General features: G+C 44.1%; 1 protein-coding gene across 2 annotated transcripts in view; it reads left to right on the top strand.

The window, feature by feature from the left end:
- LOC124595697 overlaps positions 1–11,457 on the top strand; it is a 74,062-nt gene extending 62,605 nt beyond the window's left edge. For both annotated transcript variants that reach the window (XM_047134555.1, XM_047134556.1), the window contains one exon: positions 10,897–11,457. In XM_047134555.1, the coding sequence (XP_046990511.1) occupies positions 10,897–11,060 (164 nt within the window). In that variant the 3' untranslated portion in view covers positions 11,061–11,457. The remainder of the gene's footprint in view (positions 1–10,896) is intronic.
- Positions 11,458–14,819: the final 3,362 nt, after the last annotated feature.

Raw genomic sequence — 14,819 nt, forward strand, 5'->3', positions numbered from 1 at the left:
TATCTTCAAATTAAGTAGCGCCATTTGAGACCCTATATCTATTTTATACACAGTACCATGTGGCTAGGGACTGTGCTAGTTGTGAACGGATACAAGGAAGTTGGCTGCTGTCAGTAAACAGCTGGAAGCTGCGTTGACTACCGTCGACAAGCTTCTAGCTAATGCTCGAAGTTGTGCTGACGAGACCTACGACGACACCTTTGGTGTCACTGGAATCCCCTGGTGGCCCGGACGTCACTGTGGCTTCCGGTACGCAACATCTGACCGGTCCCTCTTCACTCCACAGTCGGTAGCAGACAGTGGTGGCTTCGCGTGTCACTGGGCGGAAGGCGAAAGACGGAGCAGGCTGTGCGGTTGGCTCCCTACGTCTTAGCAACGAGGTACTTCCCAGTGTTGATGATAACTCTGAGTCAGCAAGATATGCTTCTCCTGTTGGGCCAGAGGTCGATTTTCCTGCCCAGTCAAATACAGAGGGTGGGTTTGGTAGTCATTGGGAGATCCAATGTTAGGGGGGTGATGGAGCCCCTCAGGGAGATAGCAGGCAAGGCGAGAAAGAATTCCCGTGAGCATGCGGTATGTTTGCCGAGAGGTCTCATCCGTGATGTGGAGGAGGTCCTGCCGGCGTCGCCGTCCGGTGTGTCCGAGCTGTTCTAGTCGCTACAGTCAGGAGCCGCGCGACCGCTACGGTCGCAGGTTCGAATCCTACCTTTGGCTTGGGTGTGTCTGATGTCCTTACGTTAGTTAGGTTTAAGTAGTTCTAAGTTCTAGGGGACTGATGACCTCAGAAGTTAAGTCCCATAGTGCTCAGAGCCATTTGAACCTGCCGGCGGCTATCGAGCGCACTGGGTGCAACCAGCTGCATATAGTGGCACAAGTCGGCACGAATGATGCTTGCCGCTTGGGTTCTGAGGTCATCCTTGGCTCCTTTAGGCGGCTATCTGATTTGGTGAAGGCAACTAGCTACGCGCGCGAGGTTTAGGCTAAGCTTCTATTCGTAGCATCGTACCCAGGGTTGATCGCGGTACTCTGGTATGGAGCAAATTAGAAGGTCTAAACCAGAGGCTCAGACGGCTCTGCGACGGTATCGGATGCGAATTTCTCCATATGCGCTCTAGGGTGCAGAATTGTAGGGTTTCCCTAGGCCAGGAGTGCAGTACACGCAGAAAGTGGCTACTGGGGTAGCGGAGTACGTGTGGTGTGCACATGGGGGCTTTTTTAGGTTAGAGGACCCCTCGCTTGGGAGCAAACACGATTTTCCCGTTAAATCAGCCCAAGTGACCCCAGAGAATCTTGGTCCTCGCAGATCAGAGATAGAAAAGATTAATATGATTTTAGTAAACTGCAGGAGCATCCAAGGAAAGGTCCCAGAATTAGTATCGCGTATTGAAGGTTACAATTCACAGATAGTATTGGGAACAGATAGCTGGTTGAAGCTAGAAGTCAATGACAACGAGGTCCTATGGTGGCGGCGTTTTTATTACAGTAAGAAATTAGATAAAATCTAGCGAGGTTATCACGGATTCCGAATGCGAATTAATCTGGGTGAAATTATCATAGAATGGTGATCGGATGCTTTTATAAACCACCTGGTTCAGGACCTGTAGTTGTAGAACGCTTCAGACAGAACTTGCATCATATAATTAGTAATTTTCCTGATCATGCTCCTGTAATACAGGGTGACTTGAACGTGCCAGGTACAGATTAGGAGGGCTATGGCAACCAAACTTGTGCCAGAGACAGGGAATCATGTGGCATTGTTCTGAATGTCTTGTCCGGAAATTACCTTGAGCAGATAGTTAGAGAACCAACTTATCGAATCTGTTACCGTAGAGGAAGGTATCAGTGATCATAAGGCTGTGACAGCATCTATGACGACGGGTCCTACAAGGAATGATAAGAAAGGTAGGAAGATATATTTGCTCAGCTAGGGTGACAGGATACAAATTTCAGAATATCTCAGCAGTCAGCATCAAATATTCGGCGATGAGGACGAAGATGTGGAGAACAAATGGAAAAAAATTCAAAGGCTTCGTTCAAAATGCCCTAGACAAGTATGTTCCGAGTAAGGTTTTAAGGGATGGGAAAGATCCACCATGGTCTAATAGCCATATTAGAAAAGCCCTACGTAAACAAACTTCATCTCAAATACAAGAGAAGTAAAAACCTAGTTGACAAACAAAAGCTCAAAGAAGCGAAAATGAGCAAATGAGCGTAAGGAGAGCAATGAGAGGAGCGTTCAACGATTTCGAAAGTAAAACGTTGTCAACCGACCTGAGTAAAAACCCTAAGAGATTTTGTTGGTATGTAATATCAGTAAGTGGGTCAAAATCATCTATTCATTCTCTCAGTGACCACATCAAACCCAAAACGGAAGATAACAGATAGAAGGCCGAAATACTGAATCCGGTCTTCCGAAGTTGTTTCACCGCGGAAGATCGTAACACTGTCCCTCCATTCAATCGTCGTGCGAACATCGAAATGGCAGATATTGAGATAACCGGTGGCGGAATTGAAAAGCATACAATAGCTTAGTATTGGAAAGGCTTTAGGACCAGATGAGATACCTATAAGATTCTATAAAGATTATGCGAAGGAACTTGCTCCTCTTCTAGCAGTAATTTATCGTAGATCGCTTGAGCAACGTAAGGTGCCTAACGACTGGAAAAAGGCGCAGGTCGTTCCCGTTTTTAAGAAAGGCCGTAAAACAGGTCCACACAATTACAGACCTATATAGTTACCGTCAATCTGTTGTAGAATTATGGTCCACGTTTTATGCTCAAGAATTATGACGTTCTTGGAAAATGAACAGCCCCTCTATAAAAATCAACACGAATTCCGCAAACAGAGATCCTGCGAAACTCAGCTCGCTCTGTTCCTCCATGAGATCCACAGCGCAGTGAACAACAGCGCTCAGGCTGATGCCGTGTTCCTTGATTTTAATAAAGCATTTGACACCGTCCTGCATTGCCGTTTAATGAAAAACATACGAGCTTACGGAATATCGGAGCAGACCTGCGATAGGATTCAAGATTTTCTTGCAGATAGAACTCAACACGTCGCTCTTAGCGGAAATTAATCGACAGATGTGAGGGTAATATCCGGAGTACCACAGGGAAGTGTGACAGGGCCGTTGCTGTTCACAATGCATGTAAATGACCTAGCAGAAAGCGTCGGATGCTCTTTAAGGCTATTCACAGATGATGCAGTTGTTTGTACCAAAGTAGTAACGCCAGAAGATAGTAAGAATTTGCAGAACGGCCTGGCAGTTGACTCTGAACGTAAATGAATGTAACATATTGGGCACATACAGGAAAAGAAATCCACTACTCTACACTACACTGTTGGTGACACACAGCTGGAGACAGCGTCTGCCATAAAATATCTAGGCGTAACTACCCAGAGCGACCTTAAGTGGAATGACAGATAGTGGGAAAGGCAGACACAAGACTCAGATTTATCGGAAGGATCTTAAGGAAATGTAACTCATCGACGAAGGAAGTGGCTTATAAGACACTTGTTCGCCCGATTCTTGAGTATCGTTGATCTATGTGGGATCCCTAGCAGGGAGGACTGATAGAGGAGATAGAGAAGAGAGACGTTGTGCAACACGGAGAGATTTAATATTGAAATTTCGGGACAGCACTTTTCAGGAGGAGTCAGACAACATATTACTTCAGCCCACATACATCACGCGCATTGACCACTTGGAGAAAATTCACGAGTGGAACGGGGTTGGAGGGATCATACAGTGGTACCGAAAGTACCCTCCGCCACACACCATAAGGTGGCTTGCGGAGTATGATGTAGAGGTAGATGTAGAAAGAAACAGTGAACAGACGAAATAAATCTCTGGTGAACAGCCTGGTATGAGTGTGCACAGGACACAATATTTTGGCAATCGAGCACGTTGCCATCATCAGGTGCGCTGATGTACTGACCGGCAGTTGGACGGCGCCATGTAATATACAGGGTGTTACAAAAAGTTACGGCCAAACTTTCAGGAAACATTCCTCACACACAAAGAAAGAAAATATGCTATGTGGACATGTGTCCGGAAACGCTTACTTTCCATGTTAGAGCTCATTTTATTACTTCTCTTCAAATCACATTAATCATTGAATGGAAACACACAGCAACAGAACGTACCAGCGTGACTTCAAACACTTTGTTACAGGAAATGTTCAAAATGTCCTCCGTTAGCGAGGATACATGCATCCGCCCTCCATCGCATGGAATCCCTGATGCGTTGATGCAGCCCTGGAGAATGGCGTATTGTATCACAGCCGTCAACAATACGAGCACGAAGAGTCTCTACATTTGGTACCGGGGTTGCGTAGAGAAGAGCTTTCAAATGCCCCCATAAATGAAAGTCAAGAGGGTTGAGGTCAGGAGAGCGTGGAGGCCATGGAATTGGTCCGCCTCTACCAATCCATCGGTCACCGAATCTGTTGTTGAGAAGCGTACGAACACTTCGACTGAAATGTCCAGGATCTCCATCGTGCATGAACCACATGTTGTGCCGTACTTGTAAAGGCACATGTTCTAGCAGCGCCGGTACAGTATCCCGTATGAAATCATGGCGGTGAATCGAGGAAGTACAGTACATACTGACGAAACTAAAATGAGCTCTAACATGGAAATTAAGCGTTTCCGGACATGTGTCCACTTAATATCTTTTCTTTATTTGTGTGTGAGGAATGTTTCCTGAAAGTTTGGCCGTACCTTTTTGTAACACCCTGTACAGGACAATCCCTCTCCCTCCACTCCCTCAGGCGCTTCCTATGAGTTGGTGCTGTCCGCGCCCCGCGAGCGGTCCAGGTACAGCGTCCGTTCTCCCGCCGTCTTGGCGCTGCGTCCTAGGTTTTCTCGTTCAGGAGGGTCTGCTGGCACCGTTCTCGTTATTCTTCCCTCCTCCCCGGAAGTCGGTACACTCTGGGAAATATCCTTTTTCTTCTTAATCCGGGTGATCGCGGGTTCCCACGCCTTGCTAAGGATGTAACCGCTGTCACGATTTAGTTGTGGCTCCCTTACTCTGATCTCTATGGCTCCTTTGATTACACAGTCCCAGTATTTGGAAGTCTGTGTCAGGACTTTGGTTTGGTCATAATCCATGCTGTGGAGTTCCGACAGGCAACGCTCAGCGATTGCCGACATACTGGGCTACTGCAGTCTAGTGTGCCTTTGATGTTCTCGGCATCGGTCCTCAATGGTACGAATGGTCTGCCCTATGTATATACTACCGCATTGGCAAGGTATCTGATAAACCCCTGATTTACGTAGACCAAGGTTGTCCTTGACACTACCAAGAAGGCTCTTCGTTTTGCTTCGAGGACGGAAGATGGTTTTCACTTGGTGTTTACGTAAAATGCGTCCAATTTTTCGGATAAGGCCCCACAAAACGGAATAATAGCCAAGGCCGCCTCGTCCTGGGGTTCATCCTCAGTTTCCACTGGTGATGCAGGTGTGGGACGTATAGCCTTCCAAATTTGCCCTTCCTTGTAACCGTTCCTCCGAAACACGGTCTTCAGATGGTCCAGTTCTTGTTGGAGACTGTCCCTGCCGGAGATGGTGTGAGCTCTGTGTACAAGGTTCTTAAGCAAGCCATTCTTTTGTTCAAGTTGTTCAAATGGCTCTGAGCACCATGGGACTTAACTTCTGAAGTCATCAGTCCCCTAGAACTTAGAACGACTTAAACCTAGCTAACCTAAGGAGATCACACACATCCATGCCCGAGGCAGGATTCGAACCTACGACAGTAGAAGTCGCGCGGTTCCGGACTGTAGCGCCTAGAACCGCTCGGTCACCTTGGCCGGCCATTCTTTTGTGCTGTTCACCCGAGATTTATTTCGTCATAAAATACGCCTGGAGAAATTGAAGAATCACAAACAGTGAACAGCTTGGCGAACAATCAGGAAAGAATATTTTTAACCTTCTCACGCCATCATACATCAGTCTCTTTTCTGTCATCGGATATCACGTCACTCATGGTGCACATTTGCTTGTACATTTTAGAAATACTTGACTAGCGTAGTTTAACATTATACCTCCATAAAATAAAAATGACTCAACATATGCTAAAATAAAAACACTGATTTCGGTAGCCATATTTGATTTAATAATTTTAAAAAGGTTTTTTGTATTTATTCCTTGCACATATTAATTTATTTAATACTCAGATACCTGACACTTTGTGATAAACTCATTTTTGACTATACGATGTTAAACTACAATTGTGAAACGTTTTTAAGATCTATACACAAATATACGCCTTCAGTGACAAGATGAGTGATGACAGAAAGGACAAATCAACGTCTGCTGGCGTGGGATGATAAAAGTATTTCCCCATGATTGCTCAGTAAGTGTTTCACTGTTTTTTCACAGTTCTCTCATTGTTTTCCGCAGCTGTTTGAATGATACAAAACATCTATTCCTCTCTTAACAAGAACATACATTTCACCACACTCAAGAGCGGAAATAAATTATCTATTAAAACGATTTGAGTCTGATGATAGACCAACAGGGCCGAACTGCGTCGTGTAATTGAATGAAACACGAAAAGATTTTGATTGAAGGTGTCACTGGCTATCACTAGAATAAACCAATTAGAAAAGGGGCGTTCCTGCGTTCTGGAGCCAAGTGAGTATACTGTGTGCGCCACAGTCGCGAGTCGTAGTACGTGAGGTTGTGCATGCAGTGACTTCAATGATTTTATTAAAATACTGTTAAACTACGTTTTGAGACTGATTGCAGACGGTCTAGAGTGTGATATCCAGATTAAAAGGCAGTAAAGTACGCTGCCCAACAGCATTGGTCAGTTTTACGAAGTCGTGTAATTGTCTCCCATTGCAACACGTAAGTTTGAAATTGGCCTACAACTTTCCTCTGTAAGGACGAAAAGCGTGGAAACCTGCGACGTCACCCTCGGGTTTGCGACGGTTTGAACAGCACGGTGTCGACACACACACACACACACACACACACACACACACATACACAATCCGATATTCTTGTGAGTTGTAAGATACATTAATGGTATCCCACTGCCACCATATTTCACCACAATTCTGTCCAACGCCACCGTGGACATGTCAGACGATGGGAAGGTCGTCACACTCCTTCTTACACACATTTCACCTCATCTTATGACGCCTTTGCTAAGGAGATCAGAACCACGGCGCCAAGCGTTGAAATTACGCGGTTTCCTTATGGGTAGCCGAGGAAAACATTTCACACACACTCACCCGCCGTTCCGCCCTCTGGAAGTTGCATAAAGATGGTCAATGGAGCCACCCCCTACCCTGTGGCGTTCACTCCAATACATTTCGAAAATGGAAACGACGACCTTCTTTACAATCTTTGACAATGCCGGCCGCCCCCTAATCCCCCCCCCCCCCCCCTCACCCAGATGATTTAACCCTCCTCGGAGGAGCTACTGTCGTTAATTCCTTTGTGTCTTGATTCTTAGTGGGTGCAGGATCAACATGGTGTCAGTTGGACATGTCCGAAAGAACAAACACCACATCCATACTTAAAGCGAGAGCGGCCTATGATCAGTGCTGATGCACACCACGCTCGAACTCTTACGGGAACCTGCGAAACGCCGCGACTAATGAGGTTAATGGGCAAGGGGCTCTGAATTAGTGGTGTATGGATAAGAGTTGAGAATTTGGATCCGATGGGACGCCCACTGGGGTACTCCGCGCAGTCAGCTGCAATGACCACTGTGGTGTCCGCCCCTATAGCTGAATGGTCAGCGTGATTGACTGTCGTCCTAAGGGGCTCGGGTTCGATTCCCGGCTGGGTCGGGGATTTTCTCCGCTCAGGGACTGGGTGTTGTCTTCATCACCATTTCATCCCCATCCGGCGCGCAGGTCGCCCAACGTGGCGTCGAATGTAATAAGACCTGCACCAAGGCAGCGTGACCTGCCCAGTAAGGGGCCTCCCGGCCATTGACGCCAAAGGCTCATTTCCATACCACTGTGGTCAGAGTTTCTGCCTAGTAAGCAGGAGGCCCCCGGTTCGAATCCCCCTACAGCACAAATTTTCGACTTTACCCATTGATTTAATTAATGCTGACTGGCAACGAATTTCATTACTTCTTTTTTGCCTCCTCTAAGGACAATGTGAGCCAGACACTTCACTGAATGTGGTCGCACTGCTTTGGAGTGCGCACGGTGGATCCACTATGGACCGCTCAAAAGCGTTCGACGAAATTCGAAGGTGATGCGAAGCAACAAAGTTGGCTATACTTCTTCAGTCCTCATGTGGTGCGATCAGAGAGCGATGCGACTTTGATACACGCATGAATGAAAAAGCAAAGAGTCTCTCGAAGACCAACCCCCCCCCCCCCCCACCCCAAACCCTCAGTTCGGCAACATCCTTGGTGTCACCGAGCATCTTCGTTGAGCACTATAAAGATATACCTTTGCAAAGAGCAGCAGGTGTCTCTTTTCTTAAGGCACATCGTAAATGTTCTGTTAGGATCAAGAAATATTAAAACTTTTTCATGCCAAGTGCCCATGACCTACGAGCGACTCGTCTGCTTATCGATGGAAACATGTGATAATGTGGATACGCATAAGTCGGCATTGGGTGTGCGGGTAGGAGTAAAACCAACAAGGAGGATAACATTTTCATACGATAATTTGATAGTTCGAGTTCTATGTTTGTGTCTTTTCCTTTCTAATATACTTTAAATGTAAAATTCATTACAGGTCTAGTTTTCCTTACATGGATTTTACTGCATTTGTGTAACTGTGTTTCAGTCGAATGGATAAACGGTATTAGTCTGCAATCATAAAACCCATTGTTTTTTTTCTGTTTATCGCCAAAGAGGATGATTGTTATGTCTATCACACTCCGTGCTCCTACAAAACGAGCTCCTGATCTTTGGACTTCTTCGATGTCCTCTGTCAGTTCTATCCTGTAAGGATCCCATATCGCTCACCAGTACCCTGTGACAGGACAGACAAGTTTAATGTAGGCAGTCTCTTTAGTAGGCCTGTTACAACTTCTAAGTGTCCTGCCAATAAAACGCAGTCTATGGTCCGCTTTCCCCACCATATTTTCTGTTTGTTCTTTTCAATTTAAGTAGTTCGTAATTACTAAGTATTTAGCTGAATGTAAGGCTTTTAGAATTGACTGATTTATCGTGTAACCAAAATTTGACGGATTCTTTTTAGTAATCACACATCTCGATATATAGAGAGAATTGATACTTTTCCCACCATACAGCTCTCGTGTCTAAATCATTTTGGAATTGATATTGATCTCTTAATTACTTTACTAGGAGGTAAACGTCAGCATCAGCCGCAAACAATCTAAGAGTGTTCAGCTAGTCTCCTAAAATCGTTTATATGTAGGTTAGGAACAGCAGCGCCTACAACACTTCCCTGGAAAAACGCCAGACGTCACTTCTGTTTTACTCGATGACTTCCCGTCGATTACTATGAACTGTGACCTCCCTGATAGGAAATCACGAATGCAGTCACACAACTGGCACTATACTCCACAGGAACGCAATTTCATTACAAGCCCCTTGTGTGGAACATCATCAAAAGCCTTCTGGAAATCCAAAAATATGGAATCAGCTTGAGATCCCAAGCTGATAACACTTATTGCTTCGTGCAAATAAAGAGCTAGTTGCGTTCACATTACTGTTTCTTTCTGAATCCGTGCGTGCTATATGTCAATTGATCACTTTCTTGCAGATAATTCATAATGTTTGAATACGGTATATTTTCCAAAATCCTACTGCAAATAAACGTCTGTGATATTGGTCTGTAATTCATCGGATTACCCCTATTTGGGTATTGGTGTGATCTGTGCTACTTTCCTGACTTCAGATACGGATCTTCCGTCGAGAGAGAGGCTGTACGAGTATATGACAGCAAAGTTTGGATCTGTTGTGTCAGCGTACTCTTACAAAAAGACTTAGTTGGTATACCATCTGGGCAGAAGAATTACTTTTGTTAAGTGATTTAAGCTGCTTCACTACACTGAGGACATCTTCATCGAAGCTACTCGTCTTGGCTGCTGTTCTTGATTCGGTTTCTGAAATACTTGGTTCGTCTGCTTTGATAAAGAAATTTCCGAAAACCGTGTTTAGTAATTTAGTGGCCCCGTCATCGGTAGTATTACCATTAGTACACCGCAATGAATGTGTTGATCGTGTCTTACGGCTGGTGAACTTTGCACATGACCGAAACGTCTTGATTTTATGTCAGACTTCGACACAGTGCTTCGTTGTAGAAGCTATTGAAAACATCTCGCATTAAAGTCCGTACTACATTCCGAACTCCAGTAAGGTATTTCCAATAGGAGATTTTGTGTAGTTTTGACTTTGACATGCTTTTAATCGTTGCTTCTGCAACAGTGTTCTGACCTCTTTTGTGTACCATAGGAGATCAATTTATTTGGTATAAATTTCCAAACTGCCGCCAATACTATTTCTTTGAATGTAAACCCTATCTCCTGTACATGGTTTGAAAGAAGTGGATACTGTATGTCAGGAATTTTTATCGACTTTTTAAAACACGTACATTTTACTTTTATTTTTGGTGGATTTGGATGTTACGGTATTCAGTAGCAATACAACGACCTTGTAGTCACGGCTAATCCATGTATCCATCATGATGGTCCCTATTTGCTCAAGATTATTTATTGCTCAGAGGGTAAGTACGTTTTCGCAACGATACACACTTCGAGTGAGCTCCTGAATTAATTGTTCAAAATAATTTTCGGGGAAAGCATTTAGCACGATTTCGGATGATGCTTTATGCCTTCCATCGACTGCCACTCTCCGAGAAGCTATAAAATTTCATCAGTAAAATGAACAGTTCACATTACCCATGTTAAACGTGACCCAGTCTATGAATCTTTGCGCTCTGATTACAGGAAGGCACCTAAGTGACATGGAGTTCCAGCTGTGGGCGCCGGATCAGCCGAATAACAACGACGGTGGCGCAGAAGAGAACTGCTTGGCCCTGTCTGTGAAAGGCTACAGCGACGTTCGCTGCGATATGAAGCTGCTCTTCGTTTGTGAAATACTGCCAGAGTGAGCCGTAGGCCCCAAGATAGACCGCAGATCTGTGCAGGCACAGTAGCCGTATAACGCAGTGGACGACGTCGTTATGTAACGCGATAGAAATATTTGTGAGAATGAAATGTTCAGTGTAGATAGAATACACCTTATTACGTCTTTATTATCTTAGTTTCTCAGTTTTAAAATATCAACCTCAAACTGAAATAATGAACACCAGATAACGTTTTGCTGTGTCGGTGACATTTAATCTGAATATAACGTCTATTGATAATAGTACTGTGAGTTTCACGCTTAAGGCTCTGCGTTCAGAAGAAAGTTCGCTGTATATGTATTATAGCAATCGTAGTCTTTAAAGACAAATATTTTGAAATTTAAAATCTTGGATCCATTTAAGTCATTACTTTAATTTTTCGACGGTGCTCGACAGAAGATGAGTAAATAAATTCCAGTTATGGAAATGACGAAAGTTTTCCAATTTTTTTTGTATATTATTTATTGGCTGGTATTAAGGTCGTATAATTAAGACTATGGTAGCATGTTTTTGCGTCTATAACGTACTGGTCGACCGTGATGCCCTGGAGCAGATTATTTCTAAGCATTAAAGACTGGCCCATCATATTCGTATTAGACTTAATTTTTTTTAGTCTACGACTCTTCTCATCTATAGGCGCTAAGTATTTACTTTAGTGGATGAAGTACCCACCAAATTTTACTTACTAAATCTACCAACTGTAGCTGCATGTGCGAATGGATTCCGTTGACTAATACCTGTATGCCTAAATCACTGTTTAACTCGGCTGGTTGGACGTAGAGAGTAATGGAAAAAATCAACAAACTCGCTACAAGCGAAACGAGGAAGAGAAATCAGTAAGCTGTGGCGGTTCATTTAATGTTTCACTATCGATACTTCGAGCTAGCGTCGCATCTGGTGGTGCCTAATACAACCAAGTGCCGTTATCTTAGGTCCACTACTGTTTCTCATATATATGCACTACTGGCCATTAAAACTGCTACACGAAGAAGAAATGCAGATGATAAACGGGACAAATATATTATACTAGAACTGACATGTGATTACATATTCATGCAATTTGGGTGCAAAGATCCTCAGAAAGCAGTACCCAGAACAACCACCTCTGGCCGGAATAACAAACTTGATACGCCTGGGCATTGAGTCAAACAGCTGCCCATGCAGCTTCAACACGATATCACAGTTCATCAAGAGTAGTGAGTGGCGTATTGTGACGAGCCAATTGCTCGGCCACCATTGACCAGACGTTTTCAGTTGGTGCGAGATTTGGAGAATGTGCTGCCCAGGGCAGCAGTCGAACATTTTCTGTATCCAGAAAGGTCCGTACAGGACCTTCAACATGCGATCGTGCATTATCCTGCTGAAATGTAGGGTTTCGCAGGGATCGAACGAAGGGTAGAGCCTCGGGTCATAACACATCTGAAATGTAACGTCCACTCTTCAAAGTGTCGTCAATGCGAACAAGAGGCGACCGAGACGTGTAACCGATGGCACCACCCCATACTGGGGGGGGGGGGGGGGGGGGGGGGATATGCCAGTACGGCGATGACGAATACGCGCTTCCAATGTGCGTTCACCATGATGTCGCCAAACACGGATGCGACGATCATGATGCTGTAAACAGAACCTGGATTCATCCGAAAAAATGACGTTTTGCCATTCATGCACCCAGGTTCGTCGTTGAGTACACCATCGCAGGCGCTCCTGTCTGTGATGCAGCGTCAAGGATAAACGCAGCCATGGTCCCCGAGCTGATAGTCCATGCTGCTGCAAACGTCGTCGAACTGTTCGTGCAGATGGTTGTTGTCTTGCAAACGTCCCCATCTGTTGACTCAGGGATCGAGACGTGGCCGCACGATCCGTTACGGCCATGCGGATAAGATGTCTGTCATCTCCACTGCTTGTGATACGAGGCCGTTGGGATCCAGCACGGCGTTCCGTATTACCCTCCTGAACCCACCGATTCCATATTCTGCTAACAGTCATTGTATCTCGACCAACGCGAGCAGCAATGTCGCGATACGATAAACCGCAATCGCAATGGGCTACAATCCGACCTTTAGCAAAGTCGGAAATGTGATGGTAGGCATTTCTCCTCCTTGCACGAGGCATCACAACAACGTTTCACCAGGCAACGCCGGTCAACTGTTGTTTGTGTATGACAAATCGGTTGGAAACTTTCCTCATGTGAGCACGTTGTAGGTGTCGCCACCGGCGCCAACCTTGTGTGAATGCTCTGAAATGCTAATCAAGTGCATATCACAGCATCGTCTTCCTCTCGGTTAAATTTCGCGTCTGTAGCACGTCATCTTCGTGGTGTAGCAACTTTAATGGCCAGTAGTGTAAATAATCTACCGTCTGATGTACAAAAAGCAGAACTAGTTCTTTTTCCAGATGACACCAGTCAGTATTGTAATCACTCGCAGTATACATACAGAAATGGAAGAAATGGTGAACAAAGTGACTGGTTTAATGCGAATGAATTTCACAATGCACATCATATTCATTTCTACACCTCTAGGGGTGTTGCACCAGTGATAAGTGTAACACATGGTGATGAAATAATACGTAGGGTGGAAACTTCAAAATTCTTAGGAGTCCATATTGATGAGAATTTAAACATAAAAAAACACATTTTGGAACTCCTAAAACAACTTAGTTCGGCCACATTAGCACTTAGAATCATAGTAAACTTTGGGGAGAGAGAAATCAGTAAGTTGACGTATTTTGCTTATTCAGTGATGTCATATGTAATAATGTTCTGGGATAACTCATCTTTAACAAAGAAGGTCTTCGTTGCCCAGAAACGTGGTGTACGAATAATATGTGGTGCTCATCCGCCATCATATTGTAGACATCTGTTTACGGAGTTGGGCATTCTGACTATTGCGTCACTGGATATTTGTTCCCTCACGAAATTTGTTGTAAATAATCCATCACAGCGCAAAAGGAACAATGAGGTACATAATTACAATATTATAAGAAAAAATGACATTCATTATTCAACATTAGGTTTGTCTTTAGCACAGAAAGGGATGCACAATGCTGCAACAAAAATTTGAGACCACTTACCCAGTGATGTAAAATATGTAGTAGACAGCATGGTAAAATCTGAAAATAAATTGAAAAAGTTTCTCCTTGAGAACTCCTTCTATTCCGTAGAAGAATTTCTATGTTTGTAACGTATTAAAGGTGGTGGGTAGGAATTACTATCTCAACCTGTATATCTTCTTTTCATTTCGGGAAAAAAGTAAAATAAAATAATATTATAGGGTGATGTTTAGAGTATAAATATTTGTACAAATTAATTTATAATATGAATGTAAAACAACTTGTTCCACATTAGGACGATTTATCGTGCAAAATCATCCACGTAGTATGAAACTAACTCCCCGCGTCGGCTAGGCTTCAAAGCCGCCGCTAGAGCGACGTAGAAAGAGGCCTTCTAATAGCGCTGAGCAGGCAGTTTTGTAGACTATACAGTAGAGTATACATATCTAATTTTTCGAATTGCAGTTTAGCCAAAGAGGGAGTCAGTCCCTCAAAGAGCGGCCTATTGGGAAGTCTAGAACACGCTTTGTATTGTTATTTAGCGAGCGTATGGAATATGTCGAGAGTAATAGATTACACGAAAAGATTTATTGTGTGTTGTCACTGTAATAATTACCTCTGAATTTCGTAAATGATTACAAATTTCATATTTTTCTGCATTCCGGTAGTAAGATTAATGTTACCATGGCTGGT

This window comes from Schistocerca americana, chromosome 2 (assembly GCF_021461395.2).
Source record: "Schistocerca americana isolate TAMUIC-IGC-003095 chromosome 2, iqSchAmer2.1, whole genome shotgun sequence".
Lineage (NCBI taxonomy): Eukaryota > Metazoa > Arthropoda > Insecta > Orthoptera > Acrididae > Schistocerca > Schistocerca americana.